Source organism: Bufo bufo, chromosome 1 (assembly GCF_905171765.1).
Source record: "Bufo bufo chromosome 1, aBufBuf1.1, whole genome shotgun sequence".
Lineage (NCBI taxonomy): Eukaryota > Metazoa > Chordata > Amphibia > Anura > Bufonidae > Bufo > Bufo bufo.
This window is the reverse complement of record NC_053389.1, coordinates 223,415,104-223,442,625: the sequence shown is the minus strand read 5'-3', so window position 1 is coordinate 223,442,625 and position 27,522 is coordinate 223,415,104. Positions and strand designations below refer to the sequence as shown.

The following is a 27,522-nucleotide window of genomic DNA, read 5'->3' as shown; positions in this document are numbered from 1 at the left end:
TGTCTGTCCGTCTGTCTATGTCCCCAGAAAGTGAGTAAGTAGAGTCATCATACAGTGCACATAGAATATGCTTCCATATGGTACACCTGACGAATGCCAGTATACCGCTATCCAACCAACCATCACTAAACAAAGATATGCCATAAATGTCCCACCTCCAGAAGCTGCCCTTATCTCGAGAACAGGGCCTCATCTTGTGGTCGCAGTGACTGTGGTGGGGAAGGGGGGATGTGCATGCTATTAAGAATACTGCCAATAGCCAAGTAAGCATCGGACCCCACTCTCTAGACAGGTTGGGTCCTTGAGGTGGGCAGTGGATATGTCATAAATGTCCTCAATATCCTGTGTTCTCTTTGTTTTGTTGACATTCTGCCTAATTTATCTGCAGGAACTCGTACGTCCGACTGCGACATCTGTGTACGAACACTTGGGTAACCAGCACCAGTATACCTATTGATACAGATGAGGAGAGACCGGTTATGCTAAAGGTATGGCTCATGTCCAGGTTACTGGCTCTTCAGAAGTCTTCATCTTCATTAAGTAACTTAGTACCTTCTAGATTTTGGTTAAACATTCGCTTATACTCGACCCCAGTAAACCAGATATATCGTCTAGTAGGGTTGATCCTGTTGATTGATTCAAACAATACCTTATCTATGGTTCTATGTGACACAGTTCCTGAGAAATGTATGTTTTTATTAATTTGCAAATGAGGTCATTATAGCACTGAGGGGCTGGCCTGTGCCCTTGGAGTACCATATTATCACCACTGTGCAGCTCCGGCCGGTCCCCTCCTTCCCCTTGATTGACAGGCCTTTGCCATTGTTCCAGGTATTGGCGCATGTGCAGAGGACCAGTGCAGATACCTACTGCGTATGTGCTGATGACATCAGCATACTCCCACAAGTGGAGGCGGCGGCTTCCGACAGAAGAGTTGAGCAGAGCTGTTGGGAGAATATGCTTGACTCCAAAGCCACTGCCTCCACTTCCCAGTGTGAGCCAACATCATTGGTACACGCACAAGTATCTACTGCAGGTTCTCTGCACACGTGCCAATACCTGAAACACCACTGCGGGCGCAAGAGTACAAGACCAGGCCAGATTTCTGGTCATGTCAAACAAAGGGAAGTGGGGAGTGGCCCGGAGCTGTAAGGAGATGATATGGTGCTTCGAGGGCTCAGGCTAGTCCCTCAGTGCTCCAATGACATTTGCATTTTGATAATAATGTAAATTTCTCTAGAACAGGAACCCGCAGGACCATAAGTAAGGTATCTTTTGAATCAGCATGATCAAATCTACCAGACTATATGCCTGTTGTCATAGCATTGGCCCTGCTGACAGATACTCTTCAACGAAAAATGTTATCACACAATATCATTAGCTTGTTTTTATTTTTTCCTTATTTTTGCTCCTTTTTCATTTTTTTTTTACTGATCACATTCTTTCACCAGATTGGAACCTGCCAGACGAAGGAAGACAAAGAGGCATTTGCTATCATTTCTGTCCCTCTTTCTGAGGTGCGGGATTTGGATTTCGCCAACGATGCCAATAAAGTTTTAGCCTCGACAGTAAAGAAGTTGGAGTATGGAAACATCACGCAGAATGAGCGGAGGTCAGATATCTTGCTGGATTTGACCATGCATGGCAGTATTTCTCAGAAATGATATTACAGCACAAGGCTGCGCAGGTTAAACTTCCATGTGCTCACGTGTCTTGTTGAGCTCTTATTCTGCACAGTATTTTATGTGGTAGAGCAGCAGTTTATTTTCCAGAGCAGCTCTTTCTACTGTAAGTGTAGACGAGAAGCATTGCCCCTCGACAACCACTATGAAATGATGGAGTTCTTACAAGTCCCCCTAATACTAACTTACCTGCCAAATCCTTGCTGTCTTGCATGTTATAATGACTACTCAAGGGGCTGGCATTGCATTATATTATCTAACCACTAGGGGCACTATTCTTTGTGAGTCGATGATTATTTTTCCTTTTCTTTTGGCTAATGAACAAACATGGACACTTCTTCTCATGTAATCAAACTCGGAAAATTCATCTTGAAATCTCTATTTAAAGTTGCTATATGTTTTACTTCCTTCTGGGATTTGCGTCCCCACCTATCCCTTGGTTGAACTTGATGGACGTATGTCTTTTTTTTAAAACCGTATTAACTATGTAACTATAACTGTTAAATATAGAGAAGGAATGGCGTCATGCCCCTCTGGTTGCTGGCATCTGCACAACTTTAGTAAACTAGAAAGAGTTGTCCAGGCCAAAGGGTCACGCCATTTCCCATATGTGGGTGCCTTAAATCCTGGGTCAACGTGTGTGGGCCGGTCCATTGGTAGGATTGTGGGGGAGCTCATTTAGATTTCCACTCTGGTGCCTCCTTCAGTCATTTTGGATTTACTTTATTCAGGTTTGTTACTAAACTTTTGGAGGATCTGATATTCTTTGTGGCTGGAGTTCCTAATAACGGGCAGGAAGTGCTGGAAGTCGTGGTCACCAAACCCAACCGAGAGAGACAAAAGTTAATGAGGGAGCAGAATATTTTAGCACAGGTAAGAGGACCTTAGGACTGAAAATGAGAAGTAGCATGGCTTTATGCTCACGTTTTTTTTCTTCCCTTTTCTACAGATTTTTGGAATCTTGAAGGCACCATTCAAAGACAAGGCTGGTGAAGGCTCAATGCTTCGTCTTGAGGATCTGGGAGATCAGAGATATGCCCCCTACAAGTATATACTTCGTCTGTGCTACCGACTTCTGAGACATTCACAACAAGACTATCGCAAGAACCAGGTGACTGCAAGGATCGTCTGAAAGTGGGAATTAGCTCATTTTACATTTAGTGGCTTCACATGCATGGTCATTCTCAGTTAACATCAGTAACAGCCTTTTGGTATTGTGTTATTTACTAACGTCTCCTGTCAGAGATGTAATGTATGTACACAGTGACTCCACCAGCAGAATAGTGAGTGCAGCTCTGAAGTATAATACAGGCTGTAACTCAGGATCAGTACAGGATAAGGAATGTAATGTATGTACACAGTGACTCCACCAGCAGAATAGTGAGTGCAGCTCTGGAGTATGATAGAGGCTGTGACCCAGGATCAGAACAGGATGAGTAATGTAATGTATGTACACAGTGACTTCACCAGCAGAATAGTGAGTGCAGCTCTGGAGTATAATACAAGATGTAACTCTGTATCAGTACAGGATAAAATATGTAATGTATGTACACAGTGACTCCACCGGCAGAATGATGAGTGCAGCACCGGAGTATGATATAAGATGTAACTCAGGATAGGTACAGGATAAGTAATGTATTGGAGGTACACAATGACTCCACCAGCAGAATTGTGAGTTCAGCTCTGGAGCATACTACAGGCCGTAATTCAGGATGGTTACCAGATAAGGAATGTAATGTATGTACACAATGACTCCATCAGCAGAATAGTGAGTGCAGCTCTGGAGTATAATACAGGCTATAATTTAGGATGGGTACCAGATAAGGAATGTGACATGTGTACTCAGTGACTATTTACTTTATGTTGCTCCTTGATATTCTCTTTTCAAACCAAAGTTTATACAATTCTTCTTTGTTCCAGTCATGTGTCTCTCATAACTTTGTTATACTGACCTAGAAACAGCCTTATCTTCTCACAAGTTGGCTGTGTTGGCCTCAGGGCCTGAGCACTCATTTTTTGCATTAGTCTAGGCTAGGCAAGGAGCTGCTCGCTGTGTGGGGGGCAGTGTAATATTCGGGTGAGCTGCTCCACTCCTATACTGACACAACATCTCGTGTCTACATCCAGGAATATATTGCAAAGCATTTCTGCATCATGCAATCACAGATTGGATACGACATACTGGCAGAAGACACAATTACGGCTCTGCTACACAACAACCGGAAATTGCTGGAAAAGCACATCACAGCCAAAGAGATTGAGACTTTTGTCAATTTATTAAGACGCAACAGAGAACCCAGGTCAGTGATCTGACAATATTGTACAGGGACAGTGACGCACTCATCGTCACATTTCTGTGATATATTCCATAGCAACATCATATATAACTGTACATATGTGTCATTGTCCTGCCTGTATCCCAAGAGTTACTGTGTGATTGTCCTGCACTCCAAGTGTTACTGTGCCATTGTCCTGTACCCCACGTTTCAGTGTGTTATTGTTCTATACTGTTGTAGTACTGGATTACCATAATTCCCATTTCCACCCTACAGATTCCTGGATTATCTATCAGATCTGTGTGTTTCTAACACAACTGCAATCCCCGTGACTCAAGAGCTCATCTGCAAGTTTATGCTGAGCCCAGGAAATGCTGATATTCTCATCCAGACCAAGTAGTTTTTATTGTATTTCGTTCCTGATAAATGCCATTTGCTGAAGTGAGACAACCCCCTTTAATGAGCCTGAAACATAACTAGTGTTGTTCTGTACACAATAAAATAAGCATGTATACTAGACACCTGTCAAATAAGGAAATGAGAGAACCCTTTAAAGCGGTACCTGCAATAACTTCTAGAATATTGTCTCTTATGCAAGAGAATATATCTACTTATATACTGCCTTATATGCAAGAATATAACTTCTATACTACTGCCCCCTATGTGCAAGAATATAACCACTATAATACTGTTCTCTTTGTGCATGAATATAACTACTATAATACTACCCCTGTGTACAAGAATATATCTACTATAATATTTTCTTGTACATAGGAGGCCGTATTATAGTAGTTATATTCTTGTACATAGGGGAATTACTATAGTAGTTATTTTCTTGTACATAGGATGCAGGAACTACTATAGAAATGCCTCCTATGTACAAGAAAATAACTACTATAATAATTCCCCTATGTACAAGAATATAACGACTATAATACGGCCTCTATGTACAAGAATATATCTACTATAATACTGCCTCCTATGTACAAGAATATAACTACCAGAATACTGTCCCCTATGTACAAGACTATAACTACTATAATACTGCCTCCTATGTACCAGAATATAACTACTAGAATACTGTCCCCTATGTACAAGACTATAACTACTATAACATTGCCCCCATGTATAAGAATATAACTACTAGAATACTGCCCCCTATGTACAAAAATATATCTACTATAATACTGCCCCCTATGTACAAAAATATATCTACTATAATACTGCCTCCTATGTACAAGAATATAACTACTATAATATTGCCTCTATGTACAAGAATAGAACTGCTATAATACTGCCTCCTATGTACAAGAATATAACTACTATAATACTGCCTCCTATCTACAAGAATATAACTACTATAATACTGCCTCCTATGTACCAGAATATAACTCCTATAATATTTCTACAAGAATATAACTACTATATTACTGTCTCTTATGTACAAGAATAGAACTGCTATAATACACCCTCTATGTACAAGAATATCACTACTATAATACTGTCCCCTATGTACAAGAATATCACTACTATAATACTGCCCCCATCTACAAGAATAAAACTACTATAATACTGCCCCCTATGTACGAGAATATAACTACTATAATACTGCCTCCTTTGTACAAGAATATAACTGCTATAATACTGCCTTCTATGTACAAGAATATCACTACTATAATACTGCCTCTATGTACAAGAATATAACTACTATAATACTGCCTTCTATGTACAAGAATATACCTACTATAATACTACCTCCTATGTACAAGAATATAACTACTATAATACTGCCCCCATGTACAAGAGTATAACTACTATCATCATGCCTCTATGTTCAAGAATATAACTACTATAATATTGCCCCCTATGTACAAGAATATAACTACTATCATACTGCCTCTATATACAAGAATATAACTACTATCATACTGCCTCATGTGTACAAGAATATAACTACTATAATACTGCCTCATGTGTACAAGAATATAACTACTCCAATTCTTTGCTCAGTATACAAGAGGTTAAGTACTGATATATTTCCTTCTATGTACAATCATTTAACTACCCTATATGAAATGTATGTTCTTGCTATGATGTTTGTTGAATGCACCTTTTCTAGAAAGTTCTCACTTCACACATGCAATTCTTGTTTCAGGCTTGTCTCAATGCAGATGGACAACCCCTTGGAGTGCTCTGCGCTTTCAGATGATATTGATGAGGAGGAGGTTTGGCTATATTGGATCGACAGTAATAAGGAACCGCATGGTAAAGCTATTCGACACCTTGCACAAGAGGCAAAGGAAGGAACCAAAGTGGACCTTGAAGTCTTAACGTACTATAGGTGGGACTCTGTGGTCATCAGTACAGTGTCATTCATGTGGCTAGTGCACATGCATAGTCTGTGTGTTTCTGGCTACTGGCACTGCATTCTCTTCTCAAAGCTATGCTTGTACGGGTTAATACATACGTCGTATGACATCTAATGGAACCTGGAAGAAGAATCTTCTGTGCACCATATAATATTGCAGACACCACTAGGGGGAGCTCACTGCAGTTATATTCATGTGGAGTATCTATACGATTTATCAAAACTGGTGCAAGTAGAACTGGCTTAGTTGCCCATAGCAACCAATCAGATTCCTCCTTTCATTTTCCAAAAGAGTTCCGAAAAATGAGAGGTGGATTACGATAGGTTGCTATAAACCTTTTTTTTTTAAATCTCACCCTAAGCTTATCTAAGTTATTTAGATCCACCAGGTAGTGGCTTTTGTCAGCACTTATTATCCAACTTTCAAGCATCCTTACAAACATATCTGACCATTCAGTAGACATAAATACACTTTATTCACGTAGTGCCCCTTTAAGGGCCATATCCGTGACTTTATTAACCATTCATGTCCCTCTATTTCACCTGCCAAGGTATCAGCTGAACCTGTTTGCACGGATGTGCCTGGATCGTCAGTATCTTGCCATCAATCAGATCTCCACGCAGTTGTCTGTGGATCTAATCCTGCGCTGTATGTCCGACGAGAGCCTGCCTTACGATTTACGGGCCTCCTTCTGTCGCCTCATGCTTCACATACACGTGGACAGAGACCCCCAGGAAACAGTGGTACCGGTGAAGTATGCCAGACTCTGGACTGAAATTCCTACACGAATCAGCATCCACGAGTGAGTGGCATTTCTTCTTTTATCTCCTTGGAGAGGCTTTTCTGAAGACCAGAAATCATTGTTCTGCCATCTATGTCTACAGGTACGACTCTTGTACCGACTCCTCCAGAGATGAGATGAAGAGGAAATTTGCTCTCACAATGGAGTTTGTTGAAGAATATCTTAAAGAAGTGGTGACACAGCCTTTTCCTTTTGGCGATAAGGAGAAAAATAAACTAACGTTTGAGGTAAAGAGTTCTGGCTGTGTACAATGGACGCATTACGTCTTATTCTCCACTCACACCCCAAGCTACATTTTGATTTCTGTGGAGCTTTCATGTCCCGGTTGCTTCTGGCATGTTCAGAATTCTGTTGGATTCCTGTTTCCTTTTATGTTCTTGGACCTCAAGTCTTCCTCCATTTTCCTTGTGTATTTAGAGCACGCGCAGTTGCATTCAGATTTCTGTTGCATGATTTCACATTTCCCTGCTGCCTCCTGCTTGTTAGGTGCATGCTCATCCTGCTAGCTCTCAGGTGTGAGGACCTCAAATTTTCTTCATTCTGGTTCAGAGTCTGTACCTACTGGGGGTCATTTACTAACATCACTTTACCAGTTTCTGTAGTAAAAAGAAAAGTTGCAGGCCCTTTTTTTTGTGACTTTTTAAATGCCCGTGCAACAATATTTTTTGACACTGGTGTTTTTACGCCATCTTTGCCTTATGGCAGTGGCTAGGGCCAGGACATCGGCTCTGGCAAATTTTCCAAAATTGTTGCCTGAAATCAGGTGTAAATGTTGGTGAAAAACGTTGTTTTTTACTCCAGGAGCACGGACTGCTGTAGATCGGCCTAATTTATGTCGTGGCACACATCTCATAAATTATGCACCTCCACCGGCAGTGCAGGGGGGAGCAGGTGTAAAATACTAAATAATAACGTATTCTGTTGGGTTTTGATTTGATTTCAAGTTGCCAAAGTTCACATATCCGTTCTGCCTGCTGCTTGTTCAGTGTATGCACATAGGTTTTGGGTTCTGCCGGGCTCCTGTTTGCTCTCACCTTGTAGGACATCACATGTTTTCCTTCTGCGTTAGTCTATTAAGAGAATGTACAGTTAAGAATACTGTTGCACTTCAGCGCATATGTTTTTACAATTTCACTCTTTGCTGATAACTGCCGATTCACTTGTCAATGGCCAGCTGATGAAAACTTTTCCTGAATTTGTTAGCTCTCATGTTTCAAGAGTTCACATCTCCCTACTGCCGGTTAAAGGGTAACTGTCACCTTTCCTAATGTTTAGGAGTCATGCAAAGTGTTTTTGTAGTACACTTTATTGGGGGAAATATGGGTATGTTTGGTGCATGTAAAGTGCCCCCTTAGCAAACCTCTAACTGAACATTGCTACAAAGAATCTGTCTTTTGCGTTCTACTACTGAACGCTGAGAATGGGTATTTGTAACATATAAAAGCAGGCTTCTCAGCCTGTCTCAGATCTCTGTGCCCCAGCCCCTGCCACTTTATACTGTATGTACTGTATACTAGATATGTTACTAAAACTATATTTTTACAAGTTCCCTGCCTACCTGTCAAGCTGTCAGAGCTGATCGCTGCGTTGCCTTTCTCCCAGTGCTCTCCTGTTTAGTTAGTATGGAGAATAGCGTGGCAGCAATCAGAGCTGACACACAGGGACACTGCCCAGCACTTACTAACTAAATAGCGATGGTATGGGCAGAGTAACATATCTATATACAGTACTTATTAGAAGGCAAGGACTGGGGCAAGGAGGCCACAGGCAGACTTAGAAACCTTCCTCTGTGTGTTACAAGTGGCCGTGTTCAGTAGATGTTGGGATAGAGATCCCTAAATACTGTGATATTTCCCTTTAGCCCATAGCTGTGCTAATGTCATTGACTATTTACATTATAAAATAAATCTTGTTCTCCCGTAGGTCGTTCACTTGGCGCGGAATCTCATTTACTTTGGGTTCTACAGCTTTAGTGAGCTCCTCCGACTGACCCGTACCCTGCTAGCCATTCTAGACATCGTCCAGAGCCCAATGACTTCTTACCTCGAAAGACTCAGCATATTTCAGGATGGAGGTATCAGATATGCTCACGTAAATAGCATTCTTTTAAATGGGTGGTGAAATAACAGAATATGACGAGCGTGAAATTTTTGCAAATCACTGCTTTTAAATATTGTGCTTTGTTCTTGAGATATTACTTTATCTTGTCCCATTGATGAGATTATATATATATATATATATATATATATATATATATATATATATATATATATATATATCTCTCATTATTATTTGTTATAAAGATCCTGGTATATTTTTTGCTCCAAATATTGCAAACACTACATTTGGAGAGTGTATCTGATTTTATATTTATATGACTATTTTACAGTTATTTATTTAGTGGGGAAAATTATACCATATCACAAATCTGTGAGGGGCAAAAGTGTGTGAACCTTTAGGATTACCAGATTATTTGAAGGTGAAATTAGAATCATGTGTTTTCAATCACTGGGATGACAATCAGGTCTGAGTGGGCGACCTGTGTTATTTAAAGAACATGGATCTACCAAAGTTTGATCTTCATAACACATGTTTATGAAAGTGTATCTTGTCATGAACATAAGAAATTTCTGAGGACTTCAGAAGATGAGTTGTTGATGCTCATCAATCCGAAAAAGGTTACAAAGTCATCTCTAAAGAGCTTGGAGTCCACCAGGCCACAGTCAGACAGACTGTGTATAAATGGAGGAAATTCAAGACCAACAAAGATCACAGCAACAGTATAACAGTTTGCAAGGTCACAAAGGTAACCTCTAAGCAACTAAAGGCCTTTTTCACATTAGCTAATGTTACGTTTATGAGCCTACCATCAGGAGGACACTGAATAACAATGGTGTGCGGGGCAGGATTGTGAGGAGAAAGTTGCTGCCTTCTAAAAAGAACATTGCTGCCAGTCTACCTGCAGTTTGCTAAGATCACTTGGAAAAGCCAGAAAGCTGTTTTGTGGATGGATGAAACCAAAATTGAACTTTTTGGTTTAATGAAAACTGTTATGTCTGGAGAAAGAAAGACCCTATATTCCAGCATAAAACCTCATCCTATCTGTGAAACACGGTACATGGTTTTGGGCTATTGTGCTGCACCTGGGCCAGGACTGCTTGCCATCATTGGTGGAATACATTTTTTATGATGCCAGCAAATTCTAAAGGAAAATGTCAACATGCATCATGACCCTAAGCACACAAGTCCTTCTAAAGAATGGTTAAAGAAGTATAAAGTTAAAGTTTTGATATGGCCAAGTCAAAGTCCGTACAAAGTACGTACTTTAAAGGGGTTATCCAGCATTATATCAGACCTCACAGAGTGGCCGACCCACGGTGGAGATATTACTTAACTGGTTCCCGCCACTGGGTTCGGTCTCTGTCACTTCAGCTCTTCATCTCCCTGGTGCGCTGATTCCATTGATGGAGGGATATGTGGCCGCTGCAGCCAATCACTGCCAACAGCGGTGACCTGCTCCTTTTGCGTCAAGTAACCATTTGTTGTGAAGCAAGGGATGCAGGTCACTTCTGTGGCCAGTAATTGGCTGCAGTGGTCACGTGCACCTCCATCAACAGGATGACATCAGCCAACCAAGAAGATGAAGACCTGACCAGGGAGAGATAGAGACCGGACCGAGTAGCGGGGACTATGTAAGTATGATCACCACCGTGGGTCGGCCACCCTGTGAGGTCTGATATAATGTTGGATAAACCCCTTAAATCCAATAGAAATGTAGTGGAAGGACCTGAACTGAGCAGTTCATGGGAGGAACCCCACGAACATCACACAGTTGAAGCTTTTTTGTACGGCGGAATGGGCTAAAATACCTCCAAGCAGGACTAATCAAAAAAAAGTTAAGTTACAGTTATTGCTCCACAAAGAGGTCACACCAGATACTGAAAGCAAAGGTTTGCATACTTTTGCCACTCAGACATGTGATATTGGGTAATTTTTCTCAATAAATAAATGACCAAATCTAATATTTTTACTCAATTGTTTTATTTAGATTTATTCTTATCTACTTTTAGGACTTGTGTGAAAATCTGATGCAGTTTTAGGTCAAATTAAGGGTACTTTCACACTTGCGGCAGAGGATTCCGGCAGGCAGTTCCGATCCGGCAATCTGGACGCAAACTGATGGCATTTGTCAGACGGATCTGGATGCGGATCCGTCTGACAAATGCATTGAAATACCAGATCCGTCTGTCCAGTGTCATCCGGAAAAACTGATCCGGTATTATTATTATTTTTTGCATTTTTAAAGGTCTATGCATGCGCAGACCGGAAAGCCGGATCCGTTTTGCTGTTACACTTAATGCAGGATCCGGCACTAATACACTTCAATGTAAATTAATGCCGGATCCAGCATTCTGGCAAGTGATCAGTATTTTTGGCTGGAGATAAAACTGCAGAATGCTGCGGTATTTTCTCCGTCCAAAAAACATAAGAGGGACTGAACTGATGCATCCTGAACGGAATTGAACTCTCCATTCAGAATGCATTAGGATAAATCTGATCCGTTTTTTTCAGGTATTGAGCTCCTGTGACGGAACTCAATACCGGAAAACAAAAACGCTAGTGTGAAAGTACCCTTATGCAGAAATATAGAAAATTCAAGCACCACTGTACATAATTGTGCAATGTAATGAATAACATTGCCATACGTTGCTCAGTCATAAACGGTTATCAAATATCACTGCCATACAGAGTCTAAATATATGGCCAGAATAGCTTCAAGTATCTGGGAATTGTGGTTTTGTCAACTATTGGGCACTACGTGAAAAATAATGTGGAGCCACTCCTAGACAGCATGTCTGGTAAGATCAGTGTGTGGTGTAAACTCCCAATGTCTGAAATAGGTAGAAGTAACCTCCTTAAGATGATAAATATGCCGAAACTTATGTATGTCTTACATAACTCCCCTGTTTGGATCCCACAACTGATTCTTTTTTAGAATACAAAAGTTATTCAGAAGCCTGATTTGGTGCAAAAAAAGGGCCAGAATTTGGCTGGATACTTTACAAAGGGGGAAGGATTCTGGGGGTCTCTCTATTCCTAATCCATGGCTATATTTCATTTCCTCCCAGCTGCAGCACTTAAGGGGTTGGGGGAGGACTCCTGGGGATGATACATCTGCGAGACTGATAGCCCACATTATAGGAAATGAATCCCCTATAAACCTATTAGAAAATAGTGGTCTCTCTGATAAGCTGGCAGGAAATTCTACACTCAATTTAATAAGTGTAAGGTATGGCGCAAGTGTCGGGACCTGCTGCCTGTGCGGGGCTTTACCTAGGTCACTCCTATATAGAGAAATCCCCAGTTACCCGAACTGTTTTGCCTAGAGGGGTTTTCTCCATGGGAACGGAAGGGTGTGATGTTCTTGCATCAGCTATACAGTGATGGTGTGTTTAAATCCTTTGAACAATTCAGGAACAAGTTGGCCCTTCCTCATACAGCCTTTTTTCAATTTTTGCAATTAAGACATGCAGTTCAGGTACAGGCAAAATCTATGTCGCTTAAGTGTACGTCAGTCCCATTGCTGTGTCTCCTCATGTGGACTGATATCCGCAAAATCTGTGAAATACGATGCCTTGGTGGTTAAACAAAAATGGGAGGAAGAGGCTGGGAATATATCAGAAGATACATGGAAAGACGTTCTGGCACTAACGCCTCAGTTGTCAGTATGTGAAGGCCAACGTATGTCCCAACTACTTCTTGTTCACTGTGTATACCGACTCCATCCTTTCTGTTCAAGATCGGGGTTAGAACGATGCCTCCTGCCCTAGATGTGGGGTGAGTCCGGCATCCCTGATACACATGTTCTGGGAATGTTCTGAGCTTTGGAATTTTCGGACAGGCGTGCTAACCTGCATTAAAGACGCCTTTCATATTGTGGTCCCGCCTGGTCCAAAGACGTGTGTGTTGGGAATATTGGACATTACAAACAGGAATTCTCACCTGGGGGTGCAGCGTCTGCTCTTCCAGGCCAGGAAATGAATTACTAAATACTGGCTTAGACCCCAACCACCTTCTAAGGTGGAATTTTTGAACAGAATGGACGAGATCCTTTGCCTGGAAAAAGGAGAATATACTAAAAGGCAATGTCTGGCCAGGTTCACCAAAATCTGGGATAAGTGGGTATCGTATAGGATTAACGAGGCATAGTCTGGGAGGAGTGACTTTGAAGATATGCATGGTTTCTGAGGCTATATATACAAGTGATGGGGAGTTTCAATTATGGTCAAAGCAATGCTAATTGTCTAAACATCAGACTTGTCTGTATATGGATATCCCTTTCTTTTATTTTTTTATTTTGTAAACTTGTTAATAAAAATTATCTGATTTAAAAAAAATATATGGCCAGAATATTTACTAGGCCTGCTATAAACTTTTTACTATCTGCTTTACTGAAACAGAGCTCCAAGTTCCATTCTTCCATTCCTTCATCCTTAGATACAATTCCGGCTGCCCGAATCATTCACTGGTGGCATCTTATTGAATATGGGTTTATACACCTATTATTGGATATAAAGATAAATATGTCTTCGAGAAGGCTCCTAAGCATCCTTTACGGGTGGCTGAAGGTAGACAGAACATGTAGACGCAATTTGTATATTGCTGCAAAATTCTGAAATTCAGCTAATCCAGTATGCCATCAAATATCATAGTAATAGTGCAAATTGGGGTTCATTGTAGAATTCCCCTCATCTGACATATGAAGTAGACCAGCCAGAAGATGGCGAGAGTCTGACACCCATACAACCCATTTAGGAACCCCTGGGGGATGTCCTATATCCGGGCCCTGGCAGTCTAGAGAGTTTCAGCAGGTATTCTCCCACTGTGCTAGGATATGAGAATTCACAGCGCTTTCCTGCAGAGAGTGAGACAAACTTGATTTCGCGTCTTAAAGACATGGCTGTGACACTGACAGGAACATTTTAAACATTTTTTTTAGACACAAGTGAAGCCTGTCTGGAGGCAGAACTGAAAATGAATCACTCCATGTGTCAGATTAATGTGGTAAAGATACTTGGGGAGATTCTGTTACATAGAAACCTTTCTGTACCGACGGATGATCAGTGAAACTTCTCCTATAGAGCAATCTGATGCCATTTTAATGACCGTTATTGTAAGGATTGATTTCCTTTCCATAATTTTCAGACAGGATCCTTTGTGATTGCAGACCAGCCTAGAGAATGCAATTTAATGCAAGGAAAACAGCTTTTTGGAAGATGGGAATGAGTAATTCTGCTCTAATACACCTAAATAATGGTGCCAAGCCATGCCTAAATAATACCACTGTGAAAAACGGTGTCATACAGTGCTTTCATGATAGTATGATATAGTGCTTGCATAATAGTGTCATACTTCATATCAGTCTATACAGTACCTACATAGTATAAAGGAGGCATACAGTGAGCACATAAGATTGGCACACATTACCTACATAGTACTGCCATAAAGTGTCTATAGAATAGTGCTAAATATAGAACATATATTAGTCCATACAGCACCTACATAATACCACTATGCACTGGCCACATAACTGTGCTGTATGCCGATTAAGGCGCTCTCTCCCCGAGGAGAGAGAGTACCCCCCAAATACTGACTTAAGCTTGTCACCCAGTTAAACCAGTACTCTCTGCTCTGCACTGATGAAAGGTAATCATCCCCAAATCCTGACTTAGGCCTGTCACCCAGTTAAATCAGTACTCTCTGCTCTGCACTGATGAAAGGTAATCACCCCTAAATCCTGACTTAGGCCTCTCACCCAGTTAAACCAGTACTCTCTGCTCTGTACTGATGAGAGGTAATCACCCCTAAAACCTGACTTGGGCCTCTCACCCAGTTAAACCAGTACTCTCTGCTCTGTACTGATGAGAGGTAATTACCCCTAAATCCTGACTTGGGCCTCTCACCCAGTTAAACCAGTACTCTCTGCTCTGCACTGATGAGAGGTAATCACCCCCAAATCCTGACTTAGGCCTCTCACCCAGTTAAACCAGTACTCTCTGCTCTGCTCTGATGAGAGGTAATCACCCCCAAACCACTGTCTGCAGATGAGGTGCAGTATTAGGCTACTTTCACACTGGCGTTTCTGATCCCAAAACGGATCAGTTCAGCCCCAATGCATTCTGAATGGATAAGGATCCGTTCAGGATGCATCAATTTGGCTGCGTTTGGTCTCCGTTGCGTTTTTTAGACGGTCACTAAAACGCAGCTTGCAGCATTTTGGTGACCGCCTGACGATGCAGAGCCAAATAGATCCGTCCTGACAATGTAAGTCAATGGGGACGGATCCGTTTTTCACTGACACAATATGGTGCAATTGAAAACGGATCCGTCCCCCATTGACTTTCAATGTAAGTCAGGACCGATCCGTTTTGACTTAACTTTTTTTTGAAAGAATAATGCAAACGGATCTGTTCTGAACGATACAAGCGTTTGCATTATCGGTGCGGATCCGTCTGTGCAGACGGATCCGCACCGAAAGCAGGTGTGAAAGTAGCTTTATTTAATATCCGAGTCATGTCTAAAGGCCTAGTTAACGGGTTGAACATTAACTTACAGGATAGCTGCCTTACATCTGGTGGCATCAGAAGCTGAGCTTGTTAAGACCTCACTTGCATCCCTTTCTTCTTCCAGCTGAAATCTGGTATTTATGCCGGAAACCCACCAGATCCCATTATAGTAAATTGGAATCCATTGGTGCTATGCCATATAGTGTAACTCTGGTACTGTTCCTTTGCCAACAGAGATATGAACCTAGCCTTACGTTGCCACCAATGTAATTGTGTTATACACTGAACCCATATTAGTCCAGTGCCTACAAAATACTACAATACCCAGATAACAGTGCCTTATAGCACACAATCGTATAGTGCCTAGATCATACTGGTATATATCGCTAGGGGCATCGGCCCACCATGACATTTCCCTGTAGGGTCTATGGCCAGTCCACCCCTGTACATCATAGTGATATACATTGAACACATATTAATCCCTACATAATACTACCATATAGTGCCTTGGTTGGTGTGCATGGAGGTCCTAAATAGTGGAGTCTGTGAGCACTCTTTGCATTGGGAACATGAAACCTTCCACACAGATAAAGTCTCCTTTTCCGGAGAAGAAAAAGAAAAAAGTTTTGCAGCCACCTCTGAATTAACGCCAAAGTTTTCCTAATCTGCCCCCTTCACCTCCCCCGCCTCCAGCCTTAGGTAGTGAAATGGGAGCAATTACTCCACATTTCCATTCCTATCTATAGCATTCCATAGGAGGTAAATGATCTATGTCAGCTTATCAGCACTTTGCGAACCTCTGCCAAGAAAAGAAGCCGATTGATTGAATTTTTTTCGGAACGTCTTTCATTGTCTTACATGAAGGTATCGGGGACAGCGCATTGTCCGCCGCCTGTTAAAATATTCACTTTCACACTATTGAGTCATCTCGCCGGTCCATAAATCCTGTTAATGTTACCGCTGTAATTTTGCCATTTTTCCATTTTTTTTCCCCTTGTCTGCGAGTCTGAAGTGGGTATAAATGGCATGTGTTCCCCTTTGTGTGCTTCATCTCTTATCATATCTTTGTAAAGCTGCGAGGTAGAATATGTCACTCTTGCACTGGCAGGTTAATGAGCTGGTACAATAGTCAATGCCTCCAGGCCATCTATTGTCTCGCCAGTCATTAGATTTCTTGTATCAAGCGCGCAACTTCATTCTGAATACGGAAAGCCGCAATGGATTGTCCCAGACAGGCAGAACGCAGAACTTGCATGTTTTAATAGTTTCTCCACGCTCTTAATTAGCCCAAGTTTAAACTGTCAGTTATGATCATATATAATACCTGGCCCTTAAAAAAGGAGAGGGTGAAAGAGGTTTCTTAAAGGGATGTAAACAAATAATAATAATTTACCCGAGATGAAATTATAGTAAAGGGAAGAAAACTCCCGACCACCCTGTTTTATAGGAAATGGAATGATAGGTTGTCATAGCTTCAACTTGTATCACTTAAAGGGGGTTCCTGAGTACTTACCCCTATGTTGGGCCACGGATTCCGCCATCTCAGACTGGCTGCGGGCTCTACCGAGTCTTTCTCTTCAGCTGCATAGAGTCTCAGCACAGCAGAATCGGTGACCCGATGGAGGGGTAAGTACTGACCAGGCTATCTTCTCACAACAGGTCAGAAGGCTGCTGAATTTTTTTTAAAGCCCGGAGAACCTCTTTAAAGGGGTTATGCATTTTGGGTAATGTTTTGGCGGAAAGTTTGATTCATGGGGTAGCATGGCAACAAGTGTTCACTTTCTCTATAGTGCCACCACTGGGGAACTGAAGCATTACATGGTGGACCTTGAAATTACAGGGCTCACAGTGTAATGCTTAGACATGGGTGCATGTAATGTATGGAAAAAAGCAAAACTTTTTTTTAACACTTTCTTGGAGAAAATGGGGAAAAAACACCAATACGTAACCCCTTTTTTTTTTTAAATGGCATTCACCACACTGTATAGTGACATGTTAACATTGTTAATAGTACAGTGTGATTACAGAGGTATGAAATTTTACTAATTTTGCTCAAGAAATATCATTTGTTATTGTCGTCATGTTCTGAAGTCATAACTTTTTTATTTGATGGAGAGCTGTGTGAGGTCTTGATTTTTGTGGCATGAGTCATACTTTTTATTGGTACGATTTTGGGGTACATACAGTCATATAAGTGTAAACCAAAGGTGCAAAGAACATTCAGTGTAAATAATAGATATAAGGATTCATCATGGAAACACAGTAACATCTTCTTTATAGAACTCCACCCTGCTTCACTGCTGAAGAGTCCCGAATAGTTGGGTTACATTGCTGCTCTATTCAGGGGCGGACTGGCAATAGACCCTACAGGAAAATTTCCTGGTGGGCTGATGCCTGCAGAGCCCCTCCTTACAGCTACCGGCTGGGTACATAACAAACTGATGCTTTCAGCATTATTTAATGCTGCAGGCATCAGGCACCTATGCACCTGGCTGGCGGCCTTGTTCCCCTTCTGAAATCAACCATGTCGCCAGTGATACCGTTGAATACTGCGATGGGGGCAGCAGTATTTTGTGCTGCACTGTGATATTTCATTCTGTTATGGTGGTATTTTGCACTGCATTAAGGTATCGCTGGCCCCGTCTACTTACAATTGGCACCCACCTTCAGCACGGGGCCACTGTTTGTTCCCATTCCGTCCCTGGATCTGTTATGAGCTGCAAAGATAAGAGTCACTGGCATTTTTCATTCCAATTTTAAGCATGCATTTTACATTTGGGAATCTTCATGTTGTTTCTTTTGACTATTAATATTTATTAAATGTTGTTTCTATTGATTCTTAATATTTATTAACACTTATAGTAATATTTATTATGTCGCTTTATGTAGGAAAGGTTAATATTGGGCTACATTCACACTCTGATTAACTGCTGCCTGTTTCCAGAGTCCAAAAATCTCTTGCTGACTCTGCCATTGGAGAATTAATCTGAAAATGACCCAAGCAAGATTTATGGTTTATATTTAGCCAATAAATCCTGGAATAGTGTGTTTTGCTTTGTGTGGCACAGTAGTGGCGGCTGAAAGGAGGCATGACAACGGCCTTGTAAAAGCTCAAGTTTTGCTATATCGTTGAGTGCCAGTCAGACTAATGTGCTATGTTGTGCGTCATCTTCCTAGGTAACAATGTAATGAGGACCATTCATGGAGTGGGCGAGATGATGACGCAAATGGTTCTCAGCAGGGGGTCTGTATTACCCATGGCGGTGCCTGATGTGCAGCCAGGGCTCCATTCCAGCAAGCAGGCGACTGATAGTGAAGATATTACTGTTATGGACACCAAACTAAAAATCATTGAGATCTTGCAGGTAGAAATTTATGTTCATGTTATTTTAAATACAATCCATACACTGTGTGAAATTTTGCTAAGGTACAGTGATGGGGTTAGAAAGCACACCAGGTACTTTTAACCCTTGATATAGCACAAAGTTGGTCCAATGTGTTTGAAACTCTTGTGATTATCTGAGCCTTCTCATTTCTTATGATAAAGGAATGGATCAGACCTCACAGTGTAAGTGGCTCCTCCAAATACTGTACATGTAGGGGCCCGATATACATTCTGGGAACCTTCTCTTTGTGCATCTTTATTAAGAAATTGGTTAAGAATAGCTAATGGTGAATGTCCGTTTTTCAGTATAAAGTGCTGCAAGCAGCGTTTTTTTGTGCGACATGTAAAACTAAAGAAGTCGGATATGGCACCAAAAACCATGTAATTCACTGGTGCTGTGTCCATTTTTTTCAGACACAAAAAAAATAATAAATAAAGGAATCGGCACCCATTGACTTACAATGGTTTTAGTGCCGTATCTGGTTTCTTCATTTTAGATATAATACAACAGGATCTGTTGTGAACGGATGCAGCCAGTTGTATTATTATAATGGAAGCGTTTTCCTGTGGTTTTGACATCCCATGCCAGATCTCAAAACCGGACAGAAAACATGCAAATGTGAAAGTAGCCTTATACTATCCTTCAGTATAATGTGCTGATCATTTTCATCGTATATCTGGTCAGAGCTTTGCTTTTCTGATAAAGTGCTCCAAATAACCTAAATAGATGCAAATTATAAAATTCCGGTGACCGCCACCACTAGAGAGAATTTACTACTGATTATACATTGAACTGAATAGTAAATTGCCCTGAATTAAGCTCCTTAGCTCCCTCTACTGGTGGCTGCAGGCAGAAATCAATCTTGCAACTATGTTTATGCAGGAGCTTTGATGAGCTGTAAGAAAAATAGTTCTGACTGCTATCAATTATCGTAGAGTTTGGGACCAAGAAATAACCTTATGTGAAAAGGTAGATGCTTATCTTATTGTATGTAATGGTGACCACTTTGTCTTCCAGTTCATACTTAGTGTACGGCTGGATTACAGGATTTCCTATATGCTGTCTATTTACAAGAAAGAATTTGGGGATTTTAGCGGCGGCATTGACAACTCCACAGCTTCGACAGTCACTCCCCCTGACTCCCCGGCTCTATCAGGTGAGTGGGTTATAGCCACTTGTATGTTTTAGAAGCCTGGTATGGTATGTGGAATTACTACAACTTTTACAATTATTTGGATTTTTTACATTTTAGCGGCAGTGGTACCTGATATTGATGAAATAGCAGCGCTAGCGGAGACCATGTTTGCAGGAAGGTGAGTCTGAGATAAGCTAGCCTTCCTAAGGAAGATAACTTCACCTTCCTAAGGACTGTTGGTAACTGTAGATAATTTACATTTTACAAACATTTGTATCCCAGCACCATTCCTATCGGCAACACCCTCAATCACATGGTAATGACCCCTTTCACACAATATGACATAAACCCCACCCATTTCATATATCAGTATTGTTATAACAGTGTCTCTTTCACATTCAGCAAAGAGAAGAACCCTGTGGAACTTGATGATGAAGGTGGTAGAACATTCCTGCGGGTTCTCATCCATCTCATCATGCACGATTACCCTCCACTTCTTTCTGGAGCCCTCCAACTTCTCTTCAAGCATTTCAGCCAGAGAGCTGAGGTTCTCCAAGCCTTTAAACAGGTGAGACAATGAGAAGTGATATTGACAGTATTTGCACGCCCCTAACCTGACATTGAAATAATGGATGGATGTCCAATTATATTTCAAGGTCACTTTTACAAGTAGCCATTGGGCTTCTGCGCCAAACTTGCAATAGGTTTCTGCACTCCTACAATCACCTTTGGTTGCATGTGTGTTCAATATGAGATACCATCATATCATCCTCTCTCCTCTGTTTTTCTCCTTTTGCTGTTTCTGAGCTATCATTTGCCAGTGTTTGGTCAGAGCATATCCAACTAAAGACACTAGAATGCATTCCATTTTATAAGTATGTGATGTTAATATGTAAGTTATTATAGGCTCCACTGTCAGATTTCAAGTAGCAACACATGACATGCAGTATGTTGTTATGTCACTAAACAGATGTCATTGCTGCATGGGTTACTGGTACTGGACATTGGGCAAAGTTTTACCTTGTGGCAACACAATGGGCTGATTCCATAACCGGTGAAATGCCATTTCAGGCCTATTGTCTGAATGTTCAGGGATAGTCAGTCGGACATTGTCCACTCATGATCATACACACGTATAAGTGTGCCAGGAATAGAGTGAGAACTTTGTATTTAAATATTAATCTTCGCTTATCATGTTCTTTTGTGCAGGTTCAGTTACTGGTGTCAAATCAGGATGTCGACAACTACAAGCAGATCAAGGCTGATCTGGACCAATTACGCCTGACGGTGGAGAAATCTGAACTTTGGGTTGAAAAGAGCAATAGTTACGAGAGCGAGGAGCTGGGAGACGGGCAGGCCAAGGACGGCAAAGAGCAGATTAATGAGGTGAATTATATTCCCTGCTCTCTGCTGTCCATTTCATTTGCTGGCTGATTAAACAAAGGTCTGAAAATGGCAGCGACAAGTTCCATGTACCCCACTTGTGCAATTAGGAGCACAGGAAGTAGAGAGGGCAATACAGTAATGTCTGAAGAAGAAGCGCACTTCAATACATTGGCATACAGATGCTCTATCAATCCTAAACTGGTAGAACTTCACATGCCGTGTGTGGAGGAAAATACAATTATTATAATACTGACCCCTATGGCCAAAATATTACTACTATAATACTGCCCCATGTCCAAAAATATAACTACTATAACACTGCCCCCTATGTACAAGAATATACTATGATACTGCTCCTATGTGCAGAAATATAACGATTAAAAATAGAATTTATCATCTTTCCCCCATCTTGCTCAACCCCAACAGACCTATCTATCACGATCTATGGCTGCATACTCTACCCGGTCAATCAAGTCCGCTGCTTTGGAGGGACCTTGGATTCTGCCCTCTCCTTCAGACTGCACATCCAAGCCCTTTCCACCACCTGCCGCCTCCAACTCAAAAATATCTCCCGCATCCGCACATTCCTCAACCATAAGTCTGCAAAAATGCTTGTACATGCCCTCATCATCTTCCGCCTAGACTACTGCAACATTCTCCTCTATGGCCTTCCATCTTTCACTTTCACACCCCTCCAATCTATCCTCAACTCTCCCCCCGTTACTCCTCTGCCTCCCCCCTCTGCCAATCCCTTTATTGGCTCTCTATCGCCCAGCGAATTCAATTCAAAATTCTAACAAATACTTATAAAGCCGTCCACAACCTGTCCCCTCCATACATCTCTGAGCTACTTTCCTGATACATCCCGAAACGTAATCTCCGATCTTCACAAGACCTCCTTCTCTCATCACCACTTCCCACAATCGCCTCCAAAATTTCTCCCATGCATCCCCCATACTCTGGAACTCTCTACCCCAGGGGTGCACAACGTTTCCTGGTTGGGGGCCACATTGCCAGACTGAACCAATGACGAGGGCCGAAATTAAAATTTTAAGGTGTATTAACAACTGAAATATTGTACTTATGGCATATTGAACACACATTATATACCATTAATGTCTAGTTACACTTCCAGGACTCCCATCTAATGGGAGAAATATATGAAAAATACATGTGAGCAGCCACAAGACATAGGCATACATGTCTGTTACCAGATGGTTGGGGGCCACACAGAATGGTATCAAGGGCCGCATGTGGCCCCCGGGCCGCAGGTTGTGCACCCCTGCTCTACCCCAACATATCAGACTCTCATCTACATTGGAAACCTTCAAAAGAAACCTGAAAACCCACCTCTTCAGACAAGCCTTCAACCGTCATGGCCAGTTTTACCTTCACATACTGTGTTCTTCCTCCATACCTTGTAGATTGTAAGCCCTCACAGGCATGGTCCTCTCTCCTTCTGTGCCAGTCTGAAACTCGTCTTATTCATGCTTATTGCAATTGTCTGTATTATGTATTATGTATGTATACCCCTTATCATATGTACAGCGCTATGGAATGAATGGCGCTTTAATAATAATAACTAATAATACTGCTCCTATGTACAGAAATATAACTACTATAATAGTGCACCCCTATGTACAAGAATATAACTACTATAATACTGTCCCTGTGTACAAGAATATAACTACTATAATACTGTCCCCTATGTACAAGACTATAACTACTATAATACTGTCTCCTATGTACAAGAATATACCTACTATAATACTGTCCCAAATGTACAAGAATATAGCTACTATAATACTGCTCCTATGTACAGAAATATAACTACTATAATACTGCACCCCTATGTACAAAAATATACCTACTATAATACTGTCCCCTATGTACAAGAATATAACTACTATAATACTGCCCCTATGTACAAGAATATAACTACTATAATACTGTCCCCTATGTACAAGAATATAACTACTATAATACTGTCCCCTATGTACAAGAATATAACTACTATAATACTGCCCCCTATGTACAAGAATATAACTACTATAATACTGTCCCCTATGTGCAAGAATATAACTACTATAATACTGCCCCCTATGTACAAGAATATAACTACTATAATACTGCCCCTATGTACAAGAATATAACTACTATAATACTGTCCCCTATGTACAAGAATATAACTACTATAATACTGCCCCTATGTACAAGAATATACCTACTATAATACTGTCCCCTATGTACAAGAATATAACTACTATAATACTGCCCCCTATGTACAAGAATATAACTACTATAATACTGTCCCCTATGTGCAAGAATATAACTACTATAATACTGCCCCCTATGTACAAGAATATAACTACTATAATACTGCCCCCTATGTACAAGAATATAACTACTATAATACTGCACCCCTATGTACAAAAATATACCTACTATAATACTGTCCCCTATGTACAAGAATATAACTACTATAATACTGCCCCTATGTACAAGAATATAACTACTATAATACTGTCCCCTATGTACAAGAATATAACTACTATAATACTGCCTCCCATGTACAAGAATATAACTACTATAATACTGCCTCCCATGTACAAGAATATAACTACTATAATACTGCCTCCCATGTACAAGAATATACCTACTATAATACTGCCTCCTATGTACAAGAATATAACTACTATAATACTGTCCCCTATGTACAAGAATATAACTACTATAATACTGTCCCCTATGTACAAGAATATAACTACTATAATACTGCCCCCTATGTACAAGAATATAACTACTATAATACTGTCCCCTATGTACAAGAATATAACTAATATAATACTGCCTCCTATGTACAAAAATATAACTAATATAATACTGCCTCCTATGTACAAGAATATAACTACTATAATACTGACTCGTTTGTACAAGAATATAACTACTATGATACTGCCCCCTATGTACAAGAATATAACTACTATAATACTGTCCCCTATATACAAGAATATAACTATTATAATACTGCCTCCTATGTACAAGAATATAACTACTATAATACTGACTCGTTTGTACAAGAATATAACTACTATGATACTGCCCCCTATGTACAAGAATATAACTACTATAATACTGTCCCCTATATACAAGAATATAACTATTATAATACTGCCTCCTATGTACAAGAATATAGCTACTATAATACTGTCCCCTATGTACAAGAATATAACTACTATAATACTGCCCCCTATGTACAAGAATATAACTACTATAATACTGTCCCCTATGTGCAAGAATATAACTACTATAATACTGCCCCCTATGTACAAGAATATAACTACTATAATACTGCCCCCTATGTACAAGAATATAACTACTATAATACTGCCCCCTATGTACAAGAATATAACTACTATGATACTGCCTCCCATGTACAAGAATATAACTACTATAATACTGCCTCCCATGTACAAGAATATAACTACTATAATACTGCCTCCCATGTACAAGAATATACCTACTATAATACTGCCTCCTATGTACAAGAATATAACTACTATAATACTGTCCCCTATGTACAAGAATATAACTACTATAATACTGTCCCCTATGTACAAGAATATAACTACTATAATACTGCCCCCTATGTACAAGAATATAACTACTATAATACTGTCCCCTATGTACAAGAATATAACTAATATAATACTGCCTCCTATGTACAAAAATATAACTAATATAATACTGCCTCCTATGTACAAGAATATAACTACTATAATACTGACTCGTTTGTACAAGAATATAACTACTATGATACTGCCCCCTATGTACAAGAATATAACTACTATAATACTGTCCCCTATATACAAGAATATAACTATTATAATACTGCCTCCTATGTACAAGAATATAACTACTATAATACTGACTCGTTTGTACAAGAATATAACTACTATGATACTGCCCCCTATGTACAAGAATATAACTACTATAATACTGTCCCCTATATACAAGAATATAACTATTATAATACTGCCTCCTATGTACAAGAATATAGCTACTATAATACTGTCCCCTATGTACAAGAATATAACTACTATAATACTGTCCCCTATGTGCAAGAATATAACTACTATAATACTGCCCCCTATGTACAAGAATATAACTACTATAATACTGCCCCCTATGTACAAGAATATAACTACTATAATACTGCCCCCTATGTACAAGAATATAACTACTATGATACTGCCTCCCATGTACAAGAATATAACTACTATAATACTGCCTCCCATGTACAAGAATATAACTACTATAATACTGCCTCCTATGTACAAGAATATAACTACTATAATACTGCCCCCTATGTACAAGAATATAACTACTATCATACTGCTCTCTATATACAAGATTATAACTACTATAATACTGTTCCTATGTATAATACTATAACTACTATAATACTGCCTCTATGTACAAGAATATAAATACTATAATACTGCCCCTTTGGCCAGTTATATGGAATGAGAAGGATACGCAAAGGCTCCATCTTATAATGTAAAGTTATTTGTTTCTGTTCTCTATCAAATGTTCCCTGTTTCAGAAACAAAGACGAGTTGCCTCTTTGTACGTCTCTATACCTCATGTCTCTGACATTACATTTTGAAGTAAAGTGTAATATCAGAGCTGCTGTATCATAATGTAATGCAGTGTGTACTGAATTGAGCTGCCATATTCTTTTCTCTATAATTGGGACTTTGGAGACCGTGAAAGAGAGATGACGAATATCAGGTAGAATATCACAAGATGATGGAAGACCTCTGGGTGTTTGTGTTAAACAGAAGCTTGTGCCTCTGTATTCAGAATGCCAGATGTCCTCTTTGTCAGGGTAAGATGCGAGCCATGGCAGCATTGTCATTTTAAGGCATCTCTTGTGTTCTTATCCAGGGAAACTTCCTTAGTTGTCAAAGACCTTAAATGGGTATTCCGGTAAAGTAACTTAATTTTTGAAAAACTGCATTAAGGCTGCAAGCTGTGACCCAACCAGAACCCGTACCTATACATATAACCAGAGCTTCAATTCACCTTGCAATCCATTTGTGTAGCTCCTGTGTGAGCCTGCAACACACTGAGAGTGTCATGGCGCCTGATCTTCCCTCATTAAATTTTGGGTCGGGCTTAGTTGTCATATGTCTGTATGGGGAGTCTGACACATATCTGCCGCAGTAACATATAAATAGTTGGGGTAAAGGCTATCCTTCAGATTCATAGATACTAGATTAACCTCTTACGGACACAGGGAGTACAGGTACGCCCTGATGTCCTGGTACTTAAGGACACAGGGCGTACCTTTATGCCCTGTGTATTTCCGATCAGCGCTGCGCAGCGGGCGGTGACCGGAACTGGGTGCCTGTTGAAATCAATCAGCAGCCACCCTGGGTCAATGCCGAGGGGGGTCCTGTGACCCCCCCCTTATCTTCGATCGCGCCGGATTAACCCCTTCTATGCCGCCACCGCGGCATAGAAGGGGTTTGTGTTTTAGGAAGCCCATCGAGTCCCCGCGCTGCTGTGGCGGGGACTTGATGTGTCAGAAGGCAGACCAATGCCGTGCAAAGGCTGCCCAATGCCCTGCACGGCATCGGGAACTGCTTTCTATGGGAGCCGAGGAGATCCAGCCTGAGGCTGGGTCTCCTAGGCAACCTGTTTGTGTACTACTCACTGTAGTACTCGAACAGGCAATGCATTACAATACAGATGTATTGTAATGCATTGCAGAGGGGATCAGACTCCCAAAAGTGAACATCAGAAATAAAGAAAAAAAAAGTTTTTAATAAAATTATTAAAGTAATACAATTAATAAAGTAAAAAAAAGAAAAAAAAACACCCCTTTCCCCTTATTTTATAATAAAAAAACGA

The 27,522-nt window shown here is 40.6% G+C and overlaps 1 protein-coding gene across 2 annotated transcripts in view; it reads left to right on the top strand.

Moving 5' to 3' along the window:
• ITPR2 (inositol 1,4,5-trisphosphate receptor type 2) overlaps positions 1-27,522 on the top strand; it is a 347,585-nt gene that overhangs the window by 134,905 nt on the left and 185,158 nt on the right. For both annotated transcript variants that reach the window (XM_040435629.1, XM_040435619.1), the window contains exons 12-26: positions 389-488; positions 1,452-1,612; positions 2,414-2,555; positions 2,632-2,793; positions 3,810-3,982; positions 4,235-4,354; positions 6,114-6,299; positions 6,878-7,129; positions 7,212-7,356; positions 9,053-9,203; positions 18,874-19,061; positions 20,100-20,238; positions 20,335-20,395; positions 20,620-20,785; positions 21,427-21,603. In XM_040435629.1, coding sequence (XP_040291563.1) covers positions 389-488; positions 1,452-1,612; positions 2,414-2,555; positions 2,632-2,793; positions 3,810-3,982; positions 4,235-4,354; positions 6,114-6,299; positions 6,878-7,129; positions 7,212-7,356; positions 9,053-9,203; positions 18,874-19,061; positions 20,100-20,238; positions 20,335-20,395; positions 20,620-20,785; positions 21,427-21,603 — 2,323 coding nt within the window. The remainder of the gene's footprint in view (positions 1-388; positions 489-1,451; positions 1,613-2,413; positions 2,556-2,631; positions 2,794-3,809; positions 3,983-4,234; positions 4,355-6,113; positions 6,300-6,877; positions 7,130-7,211; positions 7,357-9,052; positions 9,204-18,873; positions 19,062-20,099; positions 20,239-20,334; positions 20,396-20,619; positions 20,786-21,426; positions 21,604-27,522) is intronic.